The 24365-nt window shown below is 37.9% G+C and overlaps 1 protein-coding gene across 2 annotated transcripts; it reads left to right on the top strand.

Annotated features, from left to right (window-relative positions):
- The first annotated feature begins 7138 nt into the window (after positions 1-7138).
- On the top strand, positions 7139-23171 carry LOC127858269 (tRNA N(3)-methylcytidine methyltransferase METTL2-like). Of its 2 annotated transcripts, none has more exons than XM_052395258.1 (10): positions 7139-7344; positions 7967-8058; positions 9276-9482; positions 10635-10732; positions 11375-11424; positions 14452-14512; positions 16678-16817; positions 18530-18636; positions 22174-22239; positions 22889-23171. In XM_052395258.1, exons 1-10 carry the CDS (start codon positions 7169-7171, stop codon positions 23128-23130), a joined length of 1239 nt encoding a protein of 412 aa, XP_052251218.1. In that variant the 5' UTR covers positions 7139-7168; the 3' UTR covers positions 23131-23171. The 2 variants fall into 2 exon arrangements, with proteins under 2 accessions (XP_052251218.1, XP_052251219.1); XM_052395259.1 differs by having other exon boundaries at positions 10683-10732.
- The last annotated feature ends 1194 nt before the right edge of the window (positions 23172-24365 follow it).

Consider the following 24365-nt stretch of genomic DNA (forward strand, 5'->3'; position numbering starts at 1 on the left):
ACGTTTAATAACCGCAAAAACGGTGTCGATTATAATTTGCAATTCATAAAACACATGAATTTAAAAAACATTAACATAAAAATCATTTTTGACAATGTTGTTTTAATGTATACCTTTTGAAAATCTACCTATGAAAAACATTAATTTCCTTTTTACATGCTTTTCTAAATATTATGGATGTATAATTGCGTATTAACTTACTAAGAGTAGATACAGGGCTAAGAATATTGGTTAAAGAAAAATACGTCGATATTTTAACATCATTAACATTTCATGACATATCAAATGGTAGTCTATAGTATACACAGCATTTCAAATGTAACGACCATTTTTGTAACGGAAATTTAATAAAATATGATTTTTGAAACATTTATAAAACACATTTATAATTTCATTGAACAAATATGAATGATAATAAGAACTGACAATTAACATTATTTGAGGATATGTTGCGCTAAATGTACTCATAAAATATGTATTTTTATTTTTTACACATTTATTAATTTTTTTTATATCATGTAGTTTTTTAGTTTTTGAGTCTTTTTCTTACACATCTAATATGATTATATGATAAAAGTCAGACTAGTGCTAAACATTAATAATACTAAAACCAGTTCTGTATCAGATTGGGTTTATTTTATAATTTATGTCTATTATTGCACTTGTTTAAAGCACCACGTAACGGAGATTTTTTGAGTAACGGATATTTTGTTCAGTAACCAAAGTCATTATTTATTGCTTGCCTAATACAATATCTTAAAAAGATAACTTTTTAAACGGTAATCTTAATGACTAAGAAAATATCAACAATCAACGTCAAATAAGTCATGTTGACCCTTCATACTTGTAATCACCCTAACAATTTTGCATGTGAGCTTGAAAGTTTTGTTCAACAGATTGTAGAGCATCGTCGTCAAACTTGAACATTCTGTTGGACCTTCCTGTGGGAACTGGTGGAGGCATGGTGCACAGAATATCTTTTTTTGACAATCCATAACTGGTCTTTCTGGCTCGACCACTGAAACGACTGTTTCTTCTTTTGCATAAAGTTAATCTCAACTTCTCCGCTGTCAAGATCGCACACTTGCCCAATATACCATTTCCCCTGGTATATAGCAGCAACAAAATCATCCTTTTTGCACTCTACCTCAGATTGTAAGGTTGTATTGTGCTGTTTTGTACTGTTTGGGCAATCGGTCACTTGCCTTAAATAAAGGACCAACTAATTGTTTTTAATGAAAATTCAATACTGCTCCAGCAGCTGGAGTTTCACTTCTTTATATTTCAAGAGGCCTTGAACTATTTTCAGCTACAAAATCATCCTGTTCGCACTCTATCTCAGATGGCATTGGGTTTTCAAGAGGCCTTGAACTATTTTCAGCAATAATCGTATTACTGTTGGTTGTTGGGCTTTTCATGTCTTCTTGGGTTGACGCCTTTGACCATGAACAACCCATTTGTCCTGTTAAGCAATCATAACAGTAGCAGCTGGTATTCCGATATAATATCTTGCAATCACCCAAACCAACCACAGCATGCAGCTTCATGGTACCGGCTACCGACTTAATACTTTGACTGGCAACAGATACCGCTCTTGCTTCACAAATATCCCGAGAAACAAACCGGAAATTGACATTTGTCATATTCGATGTCTTGCCCCAGTTGTAGAAATCGCGCGCATCGCTTATGACGCACCTGCCGCTTCTGCTTGCCTCATCCGCCATCCGTTTGCTTGTGCCTCCTAATCCATCGCATGGACCTTTGCCATGCCCGCTCTCAAAGTAATTCCACCGGGCATGACACCCATATGTTTCAAAGTGGTTGGCAACTGCATTAAAAATATATTTGTTGCGGTACTGCGATGACGGCGAGTCGCATCAGAAATGAACCATCTCCAGTTGCGGATCAATCAATTTCAACTCTGGAATGAGGTCATCGATGAAGGCCAACACTGTGGACGCTTTGTGTGAGGCCTCATCTGAGACCGTTACAAAACTTTTATGCAACAATTCACCATCAGCATTCTTCCAATATGCAACCATAGGGTGCAGTGTAACGGCTGACTGATTGAAATAGGCACTCTGCACTTCTTCGTGAGAACGACAGGTGTAGTTTTCTGCAAAACAAGTTGTACGATAAAGTGATGTTCTGGTAATGTTTGCTTCAACAGTTTTATTTGTTCATACTGAATGAGAACTCTTTGTACATGTTCTTTAAAGTCACCTAGCTGTGTAGTTGTGTCATGAATAAACTTATCTCTGGGTACAATGTTTTCTACTATCCGCGTCACGGTCCGTTTTCTGCCTTTATCCTCTGTTTCTACACGCGTCCACTGACTTACCGACACCTCAACTGGTAGCTTCTCTCTCAACATATCTTCAGAAATCTTTGTTTCAACAACTTTTTCTGGATTTGCGACAATCTCAATGTGTTTTCGCAGGGCCTTCACCAAAAGCGATGCATTTTGGTGTTTAAAGCATAAACATGAAACCCTTGACAGCATTGCTGTTTTATATATGTAAGATGGTCTAGATCGGCAAAATGTTGCAAAGGAAATGTCATTTGATGGGTGTTCTGCTTTGAATTTCAGATACAAATTTTTCAGGTAATCAGTTAATATATGCACCTGTTGCTTACATCCTGTTGCAGTCTTCTTTGCGTCACTTTTACCTGGTTGTGTGCGACTGTTGTCTTCACGCTTCATGAAGTTAATTACCTGTTCACGATTCTTTTCAAGCTTACTCAGGCGCTTCTTAATTCCAATCTGATGCACTTTGCTATTGACTCTTCCTAGTTGATTTCGCTGAAGTCCGGTTTTCATAGACAAGTAATTAATTGTTCTGTACTTCTTGGCTATTCTCCCGGCTACTATATTGTAAATTGCTGCTCTCTTATCTCTCGGTGTGTTCTTTTTTGACGCCCTAATTTCACTTACTAATACATTACTTAGCAGAATGGGACGCCTGAGTTTCTCCTTCTGTTCAGCAGTCAGATTTGCGGCCTCCATGTCTCGTTCTGTCTGTTTACTCGGTGTCAATTCAACACTTGGTACATGCTTAGTACTCTCAGTACTCTTTCTGACTCTCTGCAACGCTCTTTGTGTACTTTTTAACTTCGTTTTAAGCTTGTCTCTTTCTTGCTCAAGGATTCTTACTCGGGATACTGCAGCTGATCTATCTCGTTTCCACCGTTTCAGTGCTGCCTTTTGCCTTCCTCTGTTGATCTCGTTAAAATCTAATCGAACTAGTAATCTTCCGCGATCAGTTTTATTTCCTCCATTTCTAGTTTGGCGTTCGTCGCTTGTTTCTAATCCGGTGTCTTCCTCAATTTCCCGACTTTCATAACCACTAGTTTGGCTACTGTCTTGATGTGCTCTTTCCGCCCGCTTTCTGGCATAAAACTCTCTTAAATTGGCCCGATTTCTTCTATTTCTTTCTTCTCGGTCTCTTTCTGACAACTGATGAGACGACACATAATTGCGCCGCTTTCGCTCCCTTTCCCTCTTTAAATAGTCTTCCTTATTTTTCTCTTTCAGTATCTCGCGATATGCTTTTTGAATTTCGGCTCGGCTTTTACCCATGGTTGTTGCTGAAAGTATAAAATTTCCGTTACCGAAATTAAATGTCCGTTACGCTATATGACCCTAAAAAAACCGTTAAAACAACTATAATGCGTAAACAAGGGCTGTTTGTAAAACATGCATGCCCCCCATATGGGCTGTCTTTTGTAGTGGCAGCCATTGTGTGAATACGTTTTTTGTCACTGTGACCTTGACTTTTGACCTAGTGACCTGAAAATCAATAGGGGCCATCTGCGAGTCATGATCAATGTACCTATGAAGTGTCATGATCCTAGGCGTAAGCGTTCTTGAGTTATCATCCGGAAACAATTTTACTGTTTCGGGTCACCGTTACCTTGACCTTTGACCTAGTGACCTGAAAATCAATATGGGTCATCTGCGAGTCATGATCATTGTACCAATGAAGTTTCATGATCCTAGGCGTAAGCGTTCTTGAGTTATCATCCGGAAACCATTTAACTATTTCGGGTCACCGTGACCTTGACCTTTGACCTACTGACCTCAAAATCAATAGGGGTCATCTGCGAATCATGATCAATCTACCCATGAAGTTTCATCATCCTAGGCCTATGCGTTCTTGAGTTATCATCCGAAAACCATTTTACTTTTTCGGGTCACCGTGACCTTGACCTTTGACCTAGTGACCTCAAAATCAATAGGGGTCATCTGCGAGTCATGATCTATCTACCTATGAAGTTTCATGGTCCTAGGCTTAAGCGTTCTTGAGTTATCATCCGGAAACCATCTGGTGGACGGACATACATACATACAGACAGACCGACAAGTGCAAAACAATATACCCCCTCTTCTTCGAAGGGGTGCATAAATATATGTTTTTGCCATCCTTGGTTGACGCAATATCAGTGGCTAGCGTATACGCCTCTGCCGGTATGTAAACTATGTGTGTAATGTCCACAATCTGTTCACCGAGGCATAACTGGCGCCTTCATCAATGCCCCTTGTCGAAAGTATAACGACTTCCATAACGCTGCGGAAAAACACATGAGTAGTGCATGGAATCGTCAATCTCCAGAGGATGCTAACTAGTTTCTTGCCAACACGAAAAGGCTAGAACGTCGTGTCGACAGTTTATCGGACAGTGCCTTCAATGAAAATGTTTCAAGGAACCGTGCCAAATTAATTCAATTTTTGTCGAGCATTATCTTCTTTGGTACCCATGACATTGCACTAAGGGGTAAAGATTCCAATTTGAATGATTTGTTATCGTTTCGAATCGAATCTGGTGATGATGTATTGAAGAGACATATGGAACACGGAATTGACAATGCCAAATATACCTCGGTTCGAATCCAAAATGAACTGAGAAGTCTATGTGAAGAGACTGTGAGGGATAATTTTGTTACTGCAGCTAACAATTCAACTGGATTCTCAATCTTAGCGGATGAGACTGCTGATATCTCGGGAAAGGAGCAACTGTCTATCGGACATAAAGTTTTCGATGAAGAGAAACTCCTCATAAGAGTCGATTTCGTTGGATATACAGCACTTGTTTAAATGGACGCAGAAACTATTGCAGGGACAATCATAACACAGTGCAAAAAGTACGATCTGAGCTTGAACAAGCTGCGCGGCCAAGGATACGATGGTGGCTCGACTATGGCTGGAAAGCAACATATGGTGGCCCGTATTAAAGTCGATTATCCTCTCGCCGTGTTTGTACATTGTTCGACTCACCATATTAATCTTGTTGTAAACGATATTAATACAGTGTCTGATGTATGTAATACCATAGAAAATGTGAAAGCAATCATGAAGTATTTCAGAGAGATCCGTTAGAGAAGACGGCTTGTTCCGAACACACAATTGTTAAGCGAAACAAGGTGGACTGCAAAGTATAAAAGCATACGAATCTAAGCTTACCATGAATAGAAATACGCCGTCAGTTAGAATATTTAGCTCAAAACGAACAAAACACGAAAGGACGACAGACCGCACATTAGCTATGGACGGAAAGTGGAACGGCGACATTTGTGATAACGCTCACGTAAGCTATGGACGGAAAGTGGAACGGCGACATTTGTGATAACGCTCCACGTAATAGCCAAATATTCGTACTTTTGAAAGCCCATCACGCAAGCACTTCAGGCTGTTCAATTAGACATGATCGGTGTCAAAAACACGTCGATAATCTGACATCGATTTTCACGATGGATATATTCGGTCCGGAATTAAAATCAGCCGAAGATATTGGTGTTACAATGACAATACCACGGCAATGTGGCAGTCCAAGTGCAACGAGCAAATGTTGGTGGAACCAGTGAATAATACTATCGACGCACAATTTATATTCCGTACATGGACTCACTTATCCAGCCTCTATAGATAGGAAGCTGATTTTCAGAATCTAGTATGCCTGCGTTCATGTTATATCAACTCCATCCGAACCATATCAAAAATTTCGATCGATCAGACTGTACAGATACAGTCCGAACCATCGAGGAATTTTATCATATCGATAATTGTGAACAAGACGCAATGTCATTTTACGACATGAACAACAACAGTCCATCGAACAAAATGATTCAGATTGTGTTTATATACTTGGTCAAGAAACGGATTTGTTTCCAGCCGTGCGCGAGGCGATGATCATATTACTAACCATGCTCGCCGCCACTTGTACGGTGGAACGATCATCTAGCACGCTGAGACGAGTCAAGACATGGCTAAGATCCACCATGTCTGACGACAGGCTGTCATGATTATGCATGATAATCGTTCACATTGATCGAATCAACGCCGACAAGAATATGTTCATTACAAAAATCCTCGAGAAATTCGGCAGAGACCCACGTAGCCTCCACTTCCTATTCACAGACTGAATAAATGTAAATTGATTGACTTCTCGATTCTTCGATTTCGCACGAATGAATCAGGTTTAAAACACTGTGTCGAGAGTAAATAAATTGTGCAATAACCGCATCCATGATTTGTTTACATGTAAATGGGAGTTGATGTTCGTGTCAAACTAACCAGGGGTCATTCTGACCCAAATTGTTCAATTCAGAATTCATAGTTGTACACGTTTCTATTTTTCCATAATCATCTAGCTTTTTCGTACTGATTTTCCGGGGGGGGGGGGGGGGGGTCAGCTAACCCCATTTTTGCCCCCCCCCCCCCCATGTGCGGACGCCCATGACTCTTTAAAATGTTTATTCTACCAAGATCTGGTTTGCAATTGAATCCACTACCTCCCTATTAGTTCTGGCTTCCATAACTTTAAATGTCGCTTTTTATGATTATTGACAGGTCTGTCAATACTATATAAACTGTACGCTGAAGTTTCTTTAGCTACCTCCCTATATATACATGAAGCAGCCACAGTATTTTTTTAACTCTTACTCATGTGGCTGTCATTTTCCGAGTTATCCTCCTGTACACACTATCATTGTTTTTTTAAATCAACACCTAACTGACAAAGTCTTGTTTATCAAAGGAGTGCTTTATTGGAAGAAGAAGAAGAAGAATGATAGTTACTGATTGACAGTCGACAGTCGAGTCAAATATAATAGTAGTACGTAACCCTTACTCTGGTTAAGGGAAGCGCTTTGTCGTTCACGCAGTTGTAACATGTTTTCACGACTCTTTCGAGCATCAAAGCCATGTCAGAGGGGTTCTAGTCATCAACTGTTATTCATGGCGGAGTTTTCTGCAGAAAATCAAGAATATAATAAAAGTCTTAAAAGACAACAGTTTGGAAATCGTTTTTTGACTGATCCAAAAACTGTTTTTGAACACAATTCATGGTAAGTGTAAAATCAAGTTTTTGAGAAGATTCAATTAGCTAAAATGTTCACAAGAAAGGTCAAGATAGCTCACTCTAAAATGACGACATAGACATCAAGGTTATTAACTGAAAAACTCTGATGTCCAACAGGGGATTGAACTCACGAACTCCAGAGTGGTAGTCACACACTTTAAGTTAACAGATTAGACTTAGCTAAAGAGCTAGCCCAACAGCAAGGCAATAATGTCAATAATCACCTGTCAATAATACCAGCAAGGGGAGTTAGACAGTATAGATAGATAGATGGAAGAGACCTTCTTTCACTACACACCCCCCTCTTAATTCTCCCTTCGCTACAATGGTTGCAATATTTCAATTTCAGCTTTATATTCCGAAGCCAGTCAACTCGTACCTAAGTCAACACGTACCTTCGGTCAACTCGTACCCGATTTGGTTAACTCGTACCCGATTTTTGGTCAACACGTACCCCCACTAGTCAACTTGTACCCGATTTGGTCAACACGTACCCTCCTTAAAATTATATATATATATCAAAGATTAGTGGGGACACTAGTATGACACTTTGCTCTAATGCATTATTCCAAGTTTACCAAGAATGCTGCTCAATGTTTCTCATTCAGGGATAATGTAATATGGGATGAGGCACAGGAGGCAGAGGCCAGGAGGACCACACAGGAGCAGCTCGCTCACCTGGCCACAGAAGCTGACCAAGGTTGTATAGTTAGCTCACCTGGCCACAGACTGACCAAGGGTGTAAAGCTAGCTCACCTGGCCACAGGCTGACCAAGGTTGTATAGTTAGCTCACCTGGCCACAGGCTGACCAAGGTTGTATAGTTAGCTCACCTGGCCACAGGCTGACCAAGGTTGTATAGCTAGCTCACCTGGCCACAGGCTGACCAAGGTTGTATAGTTAGCTCACCTGGCCACAGACTGACCAAGGTTGTATAGCTAGCTCACCTGGCCACAGACTGACCAAGGTTGTATAGCTAGCTCACCTGGCCACAGGCTGACCAAGGTTGTATAGTTAGCTCACCTGGCCACAGACTGACCAAGGTTGTATAGCTAGCTCACCTGGCCACAGACTGACCAAGGTTGTATAGCTAGCTCACCTGGCCACAGACTGACCAAGGTTGTATAGCTAGCTCACCTGGCCACGGAAGCTGACCAAGGTTGTATAGTTAGCTCACCTGGCCACAGACTGACCAAGGGTGTAAAGCTAGCTCACTTGGCAGAAAGTGTTGTCCCTGATTAGCTTGTGCTTACATGTCCTAATCCGGGAGGACACTTTATTCACATGCCTTAATCCCTGTTTTCTTAGAGGGAGACTCTAATGCAAAGCATGTTCTTGGTACCCAGCCCCATTTCTTTTTTCACTTAACCAAAATGTAGGAAACAATAACTGGCAGACCCATGAAATGTACAGTAATTGTAATGATGCGTTGAATAAATTTCAAGTGCCATGTGGATAAGCGTCGCACTCTGAGTAAAGGGGTGTTTAATGCATATTCATTACGTGTTGTTCTAGATTAGCCTGTCCTTTTTGCTATAATGATATTTTTTGTTTCAAAAATGTCCCTTCTTAGCAAAAATCAAGTTAAAGCTGAAAGTGTCATCCCTGATTAGCCTGTGCAGACTGCCCATATATATATTGGGCATGTCTCTAAACAATACCATTCAACAAACGTGTGTCATACAAATGAGTACCAGTAAATTGTGCTTATTTGCTTAAGCTGTTGATACTTAGCAATTCATGCATACACAAATATAAAGCAATCTAAAAAAAACAAACATTCATTCCTTATACGTTTTTTTACACTTTTTTATAAAACATTTGAATTAAACTTGAACATCAAAGTAAACCTTGAAGACAATAATAATGATGTTTCACTTAAAAAAATTACAAACAATTTGTATGGTTTTTGTTTCAGAGAAGTATGAAAATGAAGCGGATCAGTTTTGGGACAAATTCTACAGCGTACATGAGAACAAGTTCTTTAAAGATCGTCACTGGCTCTTTACCGAGTTCCCAGAACTGGCCCCAGAGTACTATCAGAGCACTGAAAACAAGCCCACATATTCTTTAAAAGAAACAAATGTTGACACATGTCATTCAGAAAATCAAAAGCCCAGTAAAGGTACCATTGCTGTAATTATCATGGTTCTCATTTTAGTTAAAAAGGAGAGCCTTGGCACTGTCATTATTGCATAAATCATCAGCCTAATGCAAAATGAGTAATGTGTGATAGGCGGCCAGTGTAGGTCCAGACCAGCCTGCGCATTTGCACAGACTGATCAGGAGCAATGCTGTCTGCTTATGAGACGCGCAACCTTGCTTGACTCTATAACAGATAGTGTAGCTCCTGACGAAACTGCGAGACTGTGCATAGACATGCGCAACTTTTTATGACTTTATAACAAATAGTGTAGCTGCTGACCAGACTGCGAGACTGTGCCTGCTTGTCTGGCAGCTTGGCTAGCCATCCTGACCAGACAGGGAGAATGTGCCTGCTAGTCTGGCAGCTTGGCTAGCCATCCTGACCAGACTGGGAGACTGTGCCTGCTTGTCTGGCAGCTTGGCTAGCCGTCAATTACACATAAGACCCATTTTTGCATGAAGTGATACAATAAATGCTGGACACTTGTTAAGTCTGGTTTTGAATAAGATGACATAAGTATTCTAATTTGCATCAACTAAAAATGCATGTCAAGCTGTCTAGAGGTATGAAAACATTACAATGTCATGAATAAGTGTACACATATGTTTATAATTAAAATTTTAGCACAGCTGAGTGCATCATGCTCCGGTTTACTGTTTATGATCGTGTTTTGTCCTTTGTCCCCCATCAATACACTTTTAAATCCAATGACAACTTCTCATAAACTGCTGCATCTGTAGGTCAACAGAGCAAAAATATATTTTTAAAATTAAAACTTCAAAAATCTTCTCATAAGTCAGGTTTTGTAATATTTGGTGTGTAATTGTGTACAAAGATCCTTTAACTTTGTTCCAATCATGCCCTTTGCATCCAAACTGGACATGCCCAAGGAGTCAGGTTATTTATCTAGACATATGAATGTATGTGGGTCTTTAACCCCTAATAAAGTTTTAACACATTTTGCGTCTGTCTTTTTTTGATGTGTTTGTGTTGAATTTGTGGAATGTTCTACATGTAGCTACCAAATCAACGAAAATCAATGTCCCATGATAATGATGATTTTACAGTATTCTATAACATGTTCAATTGTTCATGTCATATTGTGAGTACAAAAATTGTCACTGCTTGCAGAACCCAAAGATGTTTTACAAGGTCAGTCTGCTCAGTTCATGCTTGCAGAACCCAAAGATGTTTTCCAAGGTCAGTCTGCTCAGTTCAGAATATTTGAGGTAAGTGCTGTGCTGATTTCATTTGGTTTATTTTGACATTATTAATGTGTTTTTGTGTGTGTGTCTAATTTATATGTGAGTCTACTGAAAACTATCCGTTAAAAACGTAATACATTCATAGCCTTATTGTTGTTTAAATTATAATCTTTTCAAATGGAATCTTTTAATGCATGCGCAATATTTTTTATCAATAAACCATGTTTTAGGAGCTTGTGCATTTAGAACAGTGAACAATTTAATTGATATCACAGAATTTCTGTAAATTAATCCATGCTGACATGAACAATTGTAAGTGAACAATAAATTAGAATCATTAAAAATATATTAGCATCACTTTGGAAGAATTGGGTTGAATGCATTTGTGTAAAGTGTTCTCACAGATAAGTCTGTGCAATCCCCACAGTCTAATAAGAGAAGCCAATGTCTGCCTTAACTGGATTTTCACTAAGTAAATTCTTCCTTTAGATAATAAATGCCAGAAAAGCAGAAAGTTTTATCCGTGACTGTGCTGACTACACAGACTCATCTGGTACAACACTTTCCACAAATGCATTGAACCCCAGGCTCATCTGGTACAACACTTTCCACAAATGCATTGAACCCCAGCCTCATATTGAGTGCTGATCATCCATCCTTTCACAGGTTGGCTGTGGAGTTGGTAATACAGTGTTCCCAATCCTGAAGGCAAACAAGTAAGGCTTCAAATCAGTCACACGGCAGTACCTTTACATTTGAGCTGCTGTCTTGTAAGGCTTCAAATTACTCACACGGCAGTACCTTTACATTTGAGCTGCTCTCTTGTAAGGCTTCAAATCAGTCACAGGGCAGTACCTTTACATTTGAGCTGCTGTCTTGTAAGGCTTCAAATCAGTCACAGGGCAGTACCTTTACATTTGAGCTGCTCTCTTGTAAGGCTTCAAATCAGTCACAGGGCAGTACCTTTACATTTGAGCTGCTCTCTTGTAAGGCTTCAAATCAGTCACAGGGCAGTACCTTTACATTTGAGCTGCTCACTTGTAAGGCTTCAAATTAGTCCCAGGGCAGTACCTTTACATTTGAGCTGCTCTCTTTTAAGGCTTCAAATTAGTCACAGGGCAGTATCTTTACATTTGAGCTGCTCTCTTGTAAAGCTTCAAATTAGTCACAGGGCAGTACCTATACATTTGAGCTGCTCTCTTGTAAGGCTTCAAATCAGTCACACCGCAGTACCTTTACATTAGAGCTGCTCTCTTGTAAGGCTTCAAATTAGTCACAGGGCAGTACCTTTACATTTGAGCTGCTCTCTTGTAAGGCTTCAAATTAGTCACAGGGCAGTATCTTTACACATGAGCTGCTCTCTTGTAAGGCTTCAAATCAGTCACAGGGCAGTACCTTAACATTTGAGCTGCTCTCTTGTAAGGCTTCAAATCAGTCACAGGGCAGTACCTTTACATTTGAGCTGCTCACTTGTAAGGCTTCAAATTAGTCCCAGGGCAGTACCTTTACATTTGAGCTGCTCTCTTGTAAGGCTTCAAATTAGTCACAGGGCAGTATCTTTACATTTGAGCTGCTCTCTTGTAAAGCTTAAAATTAGTCACAGGGCAGTACCTTTACATTTGAGCTGCTCTCTTGTAAGGCTTCAAATCAGTCACACCACAGTACCTTTACATTAGAGCTGCTCTCTTGTAAGGCTTCAAATTAGTCAGAGGGCAGTGCCTTTACATTTGAGCTGCTCTCTTGTAAGGCTTCAAATTAGTCACAGGGCAGTATCTTTAAATTTGAGCTGCTCTCTTGTAAGGCTTCAAATTAGTCACAGGGCAGTACCTTTACATTTGAGCTGCTCTCTTGTAAGGCTTCAAATCAGTCACAGGGCAGTACCTTTACATTTGAGCTGCTCTCTTGTAAGGATTCAAATTAGTCACAGAGCAGTACCTTTACATTTGAGCTGCTCTCTTTTAAGGCTTCAAATTAGTCACAGGGCAGTACCTTTACATTTGAGCTGCTCCCTTGTAAGGCTTCAAATCAGTCACAGGGCAGTACCTTTACATTTGAGCTGCTCTCTAGTAAGGCTTCAAATTAGTCACATGGCAGTACCTTTACATTTGAGCTGCTCTCTTGTAAAGCTTCAAATTAGACACAGGGCAGTACCTTTACATTGAGCTGCTCTCTTGTAAGGCTTCAAATTAGTCACAGGGCAGTACCTTTACATTTGAGCTGCTCTCTTGTAAGGCTTCAAATTAGTCACAGGGCAGTACCTTTACATTTGAGCTGCTCTCTTGTAAAGCTTCAAATCAGTCACAGGGCAGTACCTTTACATTTGAGCTGCTCTCTTGTAAGGCTTCAAATCAGTCACAGGGCAGTACCTTTACATTTGAGCTGCTCCCTTGTAAAGCTTCAAATTAGTCACAGGGCAATACCTTTACATTTGAGCTGCTCTCTTGTAAGGCTTCAAATTAGTCACAGGGCAGTACCTTTACATTTGAGCTGCTCTCTTGTAAGGCTTCAAATCAGTCACACGGCAGTACCTTTACATTTGAGCTGCTCTCTTGTAAGGCTTCAAATCAGTCACAGGGCAGTACCTTTACATTTGAGCTGCTCTCTTGTAAGGCTTCAAATTAGTCACACGGCAGTACCTTTACATTTGAGCTGCTCTCTTGTAAGGCTTCAAATCAGTCACATGGCAGTACCTTTACATTTGAGCTGCTGTCTTGTAAGGCTTCAAATCAGTCACAGGGCAGTACCTTTACATTTGAGCTGCTCTCTTGTAAGACTTCAAATTAGTCACAGGGCAGTACCTTTACATTTGAGCTGCTCTCTTGTAAGGCTTCAAATCAGTCACACAGCAGTACCTTTACATTTGAGCTGCTCTCTTGTAAGGCTTCAAATCAGTCACAGGGCAGTACCTTTACATTTGAGCTGCTCCTTTGTAAGGCTTCAAATCAGTCACAGGGCAGTACCTTTACAATTGAGCTGCTCTCTTGTAAGGCTTCAAATCAGTCACACGGCAGTACCTTTACATTTGAGCTGCTCTCTTGTAAAGCTTCAAATTAGTCACAGGGCAGTACCTTTACATTTGAGCTGCTCTCTTGTAAAGCTTCAAATCAGTCACAGGGCAGAACCTTTACATTTGAGCTGCTCTCTTGTAAGGCTTCAAATTAGTCACAGGGCAGTACCTTTACATTTGAGCTGCTTTCTTGTAAGGCTTCAAACCAGTCACAGGGCAGTACCTTTACATTTGAGCTGCTCTCTGGGGAAAAAAAGGGCTAAATGCATGTGTATACAGTGTCGTCCAATATTATCTTGTGCAGTTTGCACAGGCTAATCACGGACAAATCTTTCCCTTTTTGAGTTAGAGTTCATTTAAAGGAAGTCTCTTTTTACTGAAAATCCAGGTTATGCGGCAAGTGTCATTCTTGATTGATCCCTGATAATCTTGTACAGCACTTAAGGCGTATGCATAAAGCCCCATTTCTCATAGGATTGCTCATATTGTTTCACCAGGCAGTACCTTTACATTTTAAAGTCATGTTTTGATTATAGGTGCAGAAATCAACACTTTAGCCAAATCATCTATGTTGTAAATTTGTTATGTAATACGTAAATTCTGGAGGTAAAATGAAGAAGAGCATATATTTGAATAGTATGTGTAGATAAGCTGTACATTGTAAGTACATAGGGTTTGAAATGCTCATCTTGAAATAAATTGAGGCCATGTAGACATGAACATTTTTTTATTCCAGTGACAAGGGCCTAATGGTTTATTGCTGTGACTTTGCCAAAACTGCAGTTGACATGGTGAAGGTTTGTGACTTATATAAGTAGAATTCATGTATTGGAAAAATCATCAGTATACTGCATTTCTTTTTATATGTAAAACAGAAGTTGTTGATTTAAAAATATTTCCTATGACTAATTCTAAAAATTAAAAAAAAGTATCTAGTAAGAAAGGTAGATTTAATTAAATGTAATTTCTAAGGGACTTCAACTGCGTGAAAATACATATCTAAGTGGTAAAGGGTTAAATGATGTCATGGCCGCAATTTCTCAAAATTTCTTGAGTCTGTAACAGAAAAATTAGCAAAAAATTACTATTTTAAAATGGCATTGTAAGTTTAGGATTTATATTAAATATTTAAAAAAAAACATTGTACAAGAAATAGCATTAGATAATACATTGTGACCTAACATGCAATAATTCTAAATGTATAAATACAACTCTGAGACTGTTTATCCTACAAAAATGTAAAGAAATTTGTACCAAAAGATTTATATTAAATGACTGTGGTGTTCCTATGTTTTGTATATCATGAACCATAGAGGTGAAAGGAATTCAATTACAATCAATGAGTCGGAAACAAACCATCTGAAAACCACAACAATTAAAATATTCAGTACTAATATTGTATACCTTCTTTCTATGAAAAACCAGATGACAAGTCTGAAAACCACAACAATCAAATATTCCATTGAACAGTACTAGTATTGTATACCTTCTTTCTATGAAAAACCAGATGACAAGGCAACAGCGAAACACATGAAGCATAAATTCCTTACAAAAACATAGTTTGATTTTAAACAATGCAAATATTTACATTGCATCATGACGTCATGTGATGTGTTTATAAATAGCTCATTTAAGAGTCGTTTCTTTTCCAGCAGTTTAATACAGAAAGGGTATTTACACTGTGAGATAAAGAAATTTTGAGCTGGTGTTTGATACTTCAAAAACATTAATATTTTAGTTAGATTACCTATCGGAAAATAATTAAATTAATACTCAGTTGAATTATCCGAAGGGATATTAAAAAATTATAACTCTCTGATTATACTCCTTTAATTGACGTTTCGGCATAATGCCTTTATCAAAACATTGGAAATTATATGTTAACTACATTTTTACGTCTTTTGACTGCACAATTTAAATAACAAAGAAAAATGTTTTTAAACGTCAAATGACGTTGTACATGATGACGTCATAAATGGCGTTATATAAAATGGCGCCAAAAAAATGTAAAAATTCGCCAAAAATGAAATGACGTTAAACACTTACATATTGTATCTTAATCCTATGTTAAATGTGTGCTTTATATATTTAATAAATTGATATTTTACAATAAAATAATCATCATCATATGTAATTATAATCTACCTTAACTTATTATCATAAATTAAATAGGGTAAACTTATTTAATGACTCTTATTATTTCAATCCATATCTATGTATAATATTCAAATGATATTTGATTAAATAATCATATATACTTGCTATTCTATATATCATATACACATTATGGACAAGATAAATTGCATAAAGTACTATTAGTTTTACATCCATTTATGTTGATGATTAATATCAAATGTTTTTCACATATATTTTTTACAAGATAGTTTCCCGTAGCAGGACATCAAGTTGATTTTTTGTATTTAGTCCATTTGGTGATTGCGTTTGAAACTTCTTTATAAATTCCAATTCTTTAATAAGTCTGTAATAATGGGAACTGTCTCTTATTTGTGTTAACACTGATACACCCATATCCTGCACTCTGTGGCCTGCACCATTGAAATGTTCTGAGATTGGTAGATTATAATTACATATGATGATGATTATTTTATTGTAAAATATCAATTTATTAAATATATAAAGCACACATTTAACATAGGATTAAGATACAATATGTAAGTGTTTAACGTCATTTCATTTTTGGCGAATTTTTACATTTTTTTGGCGCCATTTTATATAACGCCATTTATGACGTCATCATGTACAACGTCATTTGACGTTTAAAAACATTTTTCTTTGTTATTTAAATTGTGCAGTCAAAAGACGTAAAAATGTAGTTAACATATAATTTCCAATGTTTTGATAAAGGCATTATGCCGAAACGTCAATTAAAGGAGTATAATCAGAGAGTTATAAATTAATACTCACAATCAATATTTATAAAACACTCTTATTGGTTATCCAGGAAAGCAAGGAGTATGAGCCCGAGCGTTGCCAGGCCTTTCTGTGTGACATATCTGATCCCATGGCAACTGTACCCTTCCCTGACAACAGCCTCGACGTGATCATACTCATCTTTGTGTTGTCGGCCATCAGTCCAGACAAGTACGGTATTCATGTTGCTGTGCATAGTATCTTAGTCATCAGTCCAGACAAGTATGGTATTCATGTTGCTGTACATAGTATATCTAGTCATCAGTCCAGACAAGTATGGTATTCATGTTGCTGTACATAGTATATCTAGTCATCAGTCCAGACAAGTATGGTATTCATGTTGCTGTACATAGTATCTTAGTCATCAGTCCAGACAAGTATGGTATTCATGTTGCTGTGCATAGTAAATCTAGTCATCAGTCCAGACAAGTATGGTATTCATGTTGCTGTACATAGTATCTTAGTCATCAGTCCAGACAAGTATGGTATTCATGTTGCTGTGCATAGTATCTTAGTCATCAGTCCAGACAAGTATGGTATTCATGTTGCTGTACATAGTATCTTAGTCATCAGTCCAGACAAGTATGGTATTCATGTTGCTGTACATAGTATCTTAGTCATCAGTCCAGACAAGTATGGTATTCATGTTGCTAGTCATCAGTCCAGACAAGTATGGTATTCATGTTGCTGTACATAGTATCTTAGTCATCAGTCCAGACAAGTATGGTATTCATGTTGCTGTGCATAGTATCTTAGTCATCAGTCCAGACAAGTATGGTATTCATGTTGCTGTACATAGTATCTTAGTCATCAGTCCAGACAAGTATGAGATTCATGTTGCTGTACATAGTATCTTAGTCATCAGTCCAGACAAGTATGAGATTCATGTTGCTGTACATAGTATCTTAGTCATCAGTCCAGACAAGTATGAGATTCATGTTGCTGTACATAGTATATCTAGTCATCAGTCCAGACAAGTATGGTATTCATGTTGCTGTACATAGTATCTTAGTCATCAGTCCAGACAAGTATGAGATTCATGTTGCTGTACATAGTATCTTAGTCATCAGTCCAGACAAGTATGGTATTCATGTTGCTGTACATCGTATATCTAGTCATCAGTCCAGACAAGTATGAGATTCATGTTGCTGTGCATAGTATCTTAGTCATCAGTCCAGACAAGTATGAGATTCATGTTGCTGTGCATAGTATCTTAGTCATCAGTCCAGACAAGTATGGTATTCATGTTGCTGTGCATAGTATCTTAGTCATCAGTCCAGACAAGTATGGTATTCATGTTGCTGTGCATAGTATCTTAGTCATCAGTCCAGACAAGTATGAGATTCATGTTGCTGTACATAGTATCTTAGTCATCAGTCCAGACAAGTATGGTATTCATGTTGCTGTGCATAGTATCTTAGTCATCAGTCCAGACAAGTATGAGATTCATGTTGCTGTGCATAGTATCTTAGTCATCAGTCCAGACAAGTATGAGATTCATGTTGCTGTGCATAGTATCTTAGTCATCAGTCCAGACAAGTATGGTATTCATGTTGCTAGTCATCAGTCCAGACAAGTATGGTATTCATGTTGCTAGTCATCAGTCCAGACAAGTATGGTATTCATGTTGCTGTACATAGTATCTTAGTCATCAGTCCAGACAATTTTGGGATTCATGTTGCTAATCATCTGTCCAGACAAGTATGTTATTCATGTTGCTGTACAGAGTGGCCTGGATATTAAGTGCAATTAAGTTTGAAAAATACTTCTCATTGATCCAATTTAGAAGGATGGGAGAGTCTACTAGGCATTAAATGGGTTAAATATTTTAAGTTTTCTTACACAAAAACTACTATGCCTACTTTGTGAAATGTTTGTTCCAGGTTTCAGTCTGTGATATGCCGTCTGGCTGGGTTCCTTAAACCCGGGGGTGTGATCTTGTTTCGTGACTATGGCAGATATGATTTGGCACAGTTGCGCTTCAAAAAAGGTACAGGGTCGTAACGTTGGGAGCTATTCAAATGAGCCTCGTTCTTGATAATCTGGACTTAATGCAAGTGCATAAAGTGTAATTCCAAATTAGCCTTTGTAGTACGTAGTGTTTTTCCCAGGCCATTTTTGCGTGGCGAAATGCCACGCCGCCCTCCCGGATCGCCACTCTGCCCTTTTCAAGGGCAAATTTCACCACACGCCCTTTTTTTCAAAGGCAAATTTCGCCACGCGCCCTTATCGATAACATCTTTATTGCCTTACGATCTAACTTGGTCCGCAGAATCAGCTTCCTTGATTGTCTGTGACGCTCCGACTGTGCTTGATTTACTCGAGAGACGTCAACGTCTAATCAAATATTAATTGAGCAGATTTAATCTATTACAGTGCTCGATTTATAGGTAGGTCTTACTGACTCCTCCAAAGCTGTGAATTAGTCATGCGTGAATAACCTCATGTCAGTATCAATCGATAATGCCGAAGGCTATGTTATACCAAGCGCATTTTTTGGTCCGCAATGTGTATACCTCCACGATAAAATCATTACTTTGGAGACTTTTGTTGAAAAACTCGATGTTATTCTCGTGGCAATTGTGCATTGCATGCATTATTCAGTTATATCAAAACATATATTTTTACGCATAATTACATTTAAAATCACAAACAAATTTAATCTTTATCGTTTTCGTCTTTAAGATAATTAGATCTAATTATTGAAATAATTACTGAGACGTATACTAATTTAACAAAATGCGAATCGCATATACGATTTAACGTTGCTATGCGCACCTGTCGCTTACATCATTTGACATTTTATCAACATGGCGGACTATACAGAATTAAATTGTGACTCGGCAAAAATGGCAAATAACGTCGTAAACGATCGAATTAACGATGGAGATTATACATTAAGAAGGAATTAATGAAATGTCTGTGATAATCAACGATGCATAAAAATGTTTTAGAGAGCAACAACATTATTTATTTATTTGTAATCTACTCGGTGGATGTATGTCACGGAAACGAGTGTTTGCATATTGTTACTCGCAATGTTATTTTAAACATCTGTCAAGATTATTGTTAGAAAATGGGATAAGACAAACATGGTTTCATTTATATGTTAGTGGATCTGTGTTTAATCAGATTCATATGCATATATTGCTTTATTATGTTTGTCGTGCTGTACAGTTTATTGAAACAGCATGGAACTTAAATGTACATTGCAAGGTAAATATATTAACATAAGTCATAGTATTAAGTAAGTTAAATACATCTATTACCATTAAATGTGCTTGTTTATATTTTTTTCCACAACTGCCTCTGATGCGATAACATGTTTCTCCCTAATTCAGGTATTCAAGGAACGTTTTTGCCCTTTATTGCCTAAACGTCGCGCTAAAATGCCCTTTTTGAAAGTAATGCGCCATGCCCCTTTGCCCTCCTGGGAAAAACACTATAGTGCGCATAGGCTAATCAGGGATAGCTTGTTCACCTTGCATTTAGAAGAGACTTCCTTTAAATGAAAATTTCCTTAAAATCTGAAAGTGTTGTGCCTGATAAGCCTGTGTTGACTGCACGGGCTAATCTGAGACGACACTTTACGCACATGCATAAAGCCCATTTTTTAGCGAGGCTGTTTTCGGAGAGCTATTGTCATAGCCAGCTCGTCGTCCGCCGTCCGCCAGGCATCGTGCTTAAACCTTAATTTTGGCCATAACTTTTTAAATATTGACGATATCCGGTTGGATTGGACAAAATTCAAGGGAAGTAATAAGATTTTAAGGTAGATGATTTCTGTACCTGCCAAATGATAAATAGCAGTTTTATTTCAAAACCGCACAATAGGGGGCATTGTGTTTCTGACGAACACATCTCTTGATATAATTATCATGTTCTTATTTGTGAATGCTATTTTTCATTATATACCAGTGGACTTATGTCCATACATACATGATGAACTCTGGCTATGATTTCTTTGATAAACCACAGGCCTTGGTTGTCAGTGATGTCTGACTTGTTCATTTTTGACTGTGTACAGACCTCCGCCCCCTCGGTTGGATTGGACAAAATCCAAGGAAAGTAATAAAGCTTTAAAGGGAGATGATGTCTATACCTGCCAAATGATAAATATAAATTTTATTTCAAAGTGGTGCAGTAGGGGGCATTGTGTTTCTGATTAACACATCTCTTGTTGGGTCACTAGGTCAAAGGTCAAGGTCACTGTGACCTCTTAAAAAAAAAATTCTGACAAGCTTTCGCAGCTGAGCGTGGCACCCGTTAGACGGTGCTCTTGTTCCTGGAACATGGCTCAAAGAGTTTCTTTGATTATTACATTTATTTTAATTTGACATGATCAGTTGCATTGCACCATTTTTAGCTCACCTGAGCACAATGTGCTCATGGTGAGCTTTTGTGATTGCCTTTTGTCTGTCCTCCTTTGTGCGTCGTGCGTAGTCAACATTTGCCTTGTTAACACTCTAGAGGCCACATTTGTTGTCCGATCTTCATAAAATTTGTCAGAAGATTTGTGCAAATAATATCTTGGATGAGTTCAAAAATGGTTCCCGTTGGTTGAAAAACATGGCCGCCAGGGGGTGTGGCATTTTTCCTTATATGGCTAGAGTAAAACCTTATTAATGCTCTAGAAGCCACATTTGTCTGATCATCATGAAGCTTAGTCAGAAGATTTGTCCCAATGATAACTTGGATGAGTTTGAAAATGATTCTGGTTGGTTGAAAAATATGGCTGCCAGGGGGCAGTGCATTTTTCCTTATATGGCTTTATATGTCTATAGTAAAACCTTTTTAACAATCTAGATGCCAAATTAATGTCCGATCTGCATGAAACTTAGATTTTTCCCAAATTATATTTTGGACGAGTTAAAAAATGGTTCCGGTTGGTTAAAAAACATGTGATAATATTCGTTTCTTATTTGCAGCCTTGCTTATGGAAGGCTTTTATGAATGACCTGAATGCTGTTCAGCAAATTTTTCAAAGTTTAACAAAATATTAAGTTTTGATATTGAGCATAAAAATACTCTCAGATTTTGGTGAGAATTTATTTACTAAGTAATATTCATAAGCCATTTAAAGCAGAATGTGTCACCTTTTTAATTGTTTGTAGGTTTGTTTGTTTTGGCGTTTTCCATCCGTCCAGCACTTTTGTGTCCGGAGCCATGTCTTGGAAGTGCTTTGGCGGATTTCATTGAAACTTGGTATGAGCATATATATGGATAAGAGGATGATGCACGCCAAATGGCATTGTACACTATCTGTTAATAACGGAGTTATGGCCCTTTGTATCTTGAAAAAAAATACTTTTGTGTGTCCGGAGCCATATCTTGGAAGTGCTTTGAAGGATTTCATTGAAACTTGGTATGAGTATATAAATGGATAAGTGGATGATGTTGGCGTTGTCCATCTGTCCAGAAATATTTGTGTCCAGAAGTATTTTGGCGGGGGATATTAATTCAACGAATTTGCTTGTTTTATTCAATTTCTCTATTAGATCCATTAAGTGTGTTGATTCTATTGCAGGTCGCTGTCTCGGTGAGAATTTCTATGCGCGAGGAGATGGGACTAGAGTTTATTTTTTCACACAAGGTCTGTAAACAGACTACCGGTAGTGAATAGTGATGTCTATACTGGAACCTTCGTTTTTTATCACTTCATTACGGAAATAAATGTCGCCAAGACTTAAATGGCATTTTTCTAAGAATGTTTTTGAACCTTTTACCTGATTTTTCTAGTCCAAATGATTCTTGTTAAGTGCATGTCACGCGGATACATGATTTGTCTTGCATGTTTGTTGGAAAATCTGACATATAGCTCCAGTTAAAATTGTGTATCTGTTTGTTGAAAGATGACATAGAAGTTTTGATATTGGAAATTATGATGTAATAAGGTTCTGTCCTGTCGATGAAGCTGAAGGTTCACTTTGTTTATATTTGATCAATGATCAGAGAAACAAAACAGTTAACGGTACACCCATTAGTAACTACAGGTATTAAATTGATGTTTGATTCTAGTTAAAAATAAGAGCAAAATAAGGTGATTTTGAAATTGGACAAGCCATGTTATTTGGACCCATCGTGACATGTAAATTTGTAAAAATAATTATTTAAAGCTTTTCAGCAATTCTTTCTTTTATTTTCAGTTGTTATTTCAAGATTTATAATCCCTAAGGGTTTGAGTCTGCATTGTTTGAAACTACTGATTTCCAGTATTTTTTACGGGGATTGACTTTTTTCAGACGAACTTCGAGAAATCATGGGCAAAGCAGGCCTCCATGAGAAACAGAACTTTGTAGATCGCAGACTGCAGGTGAACAGAGGCAGGCAGATCAAGATGTACCGAGTGTGGATCCAGTGCAAATACGTGAAACCCTTGCTGGGGGACACCTCCCATGTGAAACCCTTGCTAGGGGACACCTCCCAGAACATTAATAATGACACTACAGATACGTCTGTGCAAAGTGTGGGATCTTCTGTGTGATGTTTGTTTGTATCAAAGAATTTAAAGCAATTTAAAACATTCTTGGGATCTGTTGTTAACTATAAAGTCATTGATAATTTTTGGTACGACATTTAGTTTAATTTTAGGTTAAACCTATTTCCTTTAGCTCGATTGCATCGAAAGCCTAAGGCTTATATAAATGCTCTCGAGTCTGTTTCCCGGGCCTAGAACCAGTACTTGGTGTCTTTGGGGGAGAACTAAAGAACGCTCCCACATTGGGGATCAAACAATTTCATTAAAGACTATGATTGTGATCTTGTGTGCAGTTTAGTATTAACCTCAAATTGAACATTTAGTTTAAACCTATTTATTTTAGCTTGATTGCATAGAAAGCCTAAGGCTTAGTTGAAACACTCTCAAGTCCGTTTCCTGGGACTAGAACCAGTACTTGGTGTCTTTGGGGGAGATCTAAAGAACGCTCCCACGAAGGGGAGCGAACCCGTGACCTCCCGGTCGCTAGGCGGACACCATATCCATTACACCACGGTGTACGACATTTCATTGTTCAAACAAAATTACTGTTTGTGGAGAATTTCATTTGCAGATTTCCAATTTTGCAGACAAAAAATAGTAAATTTTTGTCATTTTTTGATGTATATATTTTTAATTCATGGAATTGTCAACCCAGGAAACCAACCAAAATTAATATCCCGCAAATAAGTATTTTTTATGTATTTCTATCACTTACCAGCATTAATCTGTTACTTGTGATAAAATACGTTTTAAACATGAATTTTGTTTAAATTTATGCTTGTTTTGTCTGTGGATCTATTTCAGATTTCTAGATAGATAGCAACATAATAGGCAGTTAGTGGAATGTTCTTTTATCTATTTAACCTGATAACTTACATATACTATTTTATTTGTCATCATGGAACTTCAAGATATGAGCTGCTTTTCAGGGAAAACGGAGTTTAGTCATGTACATTCTTAATTCTTAATTCTGAACATTCAGTTGAAATAGATATGGTGCATTTTATATGGTAATTTTCAATTATCTCATCAACATGTAAGTTGACAGATTGTTCCACAATATTTGTTCATTCCATTAATATACAGACAAATATATAATTATACTCATATGTTTATGATTTACATAATTTTAGTGAAATGTACTACACTTCAGGAATAATACAGAATGCTAAAAAAGTGTCATTCAAAACATTGAATATTCATTAACTCTTTCAGTGCTGGAACCGAATTTTGAAGGCCTT

The sequence above is a fragment of the Dreissena polymorpha genome, chromosome 14, assembly GCF_020536995.1.
Source record: "Dreissena polymorpha isolate Duluth1 chromosome 14, UMN_Dpol_1.0, whole genome shotgun sequence".
Taxonomy (NCBI): domain Eukaryota; kingdom Metazoa; phylum Mollusca; class Bivalvia; order Myida; family Dreissenidae; genus Dreissena; species Dreissena polymorpha.

What these genes read in the sequence shown, in the direction of transcription:
- LOC127858269 (XM_052395258.1), top strand. Translation starts at nt 7,169, where the DNA reads ATGTTTTCACGACTCTTTCGAGCATCAAAGCCATGTCAGAGGGGTTCT. An exon ending in CTCAGTTCAGAATATTTGAG is followed by an intron (nt 10,733 to 11,374) that starts GTAAGTGCTGTG and finishes ATCCTTTCACAG; the next exon opens with GTTGGCTGTGGAGTTGGTAA. An exon ending in AGTTTATTTTTTCACACAAG is followed by an intron (nt 22,240 to 22,888) that starts GTCTGTAAACAG and finishes GACTTTTTTCAG; the next exon opens with ACGAACTTCGAGAAATCATG.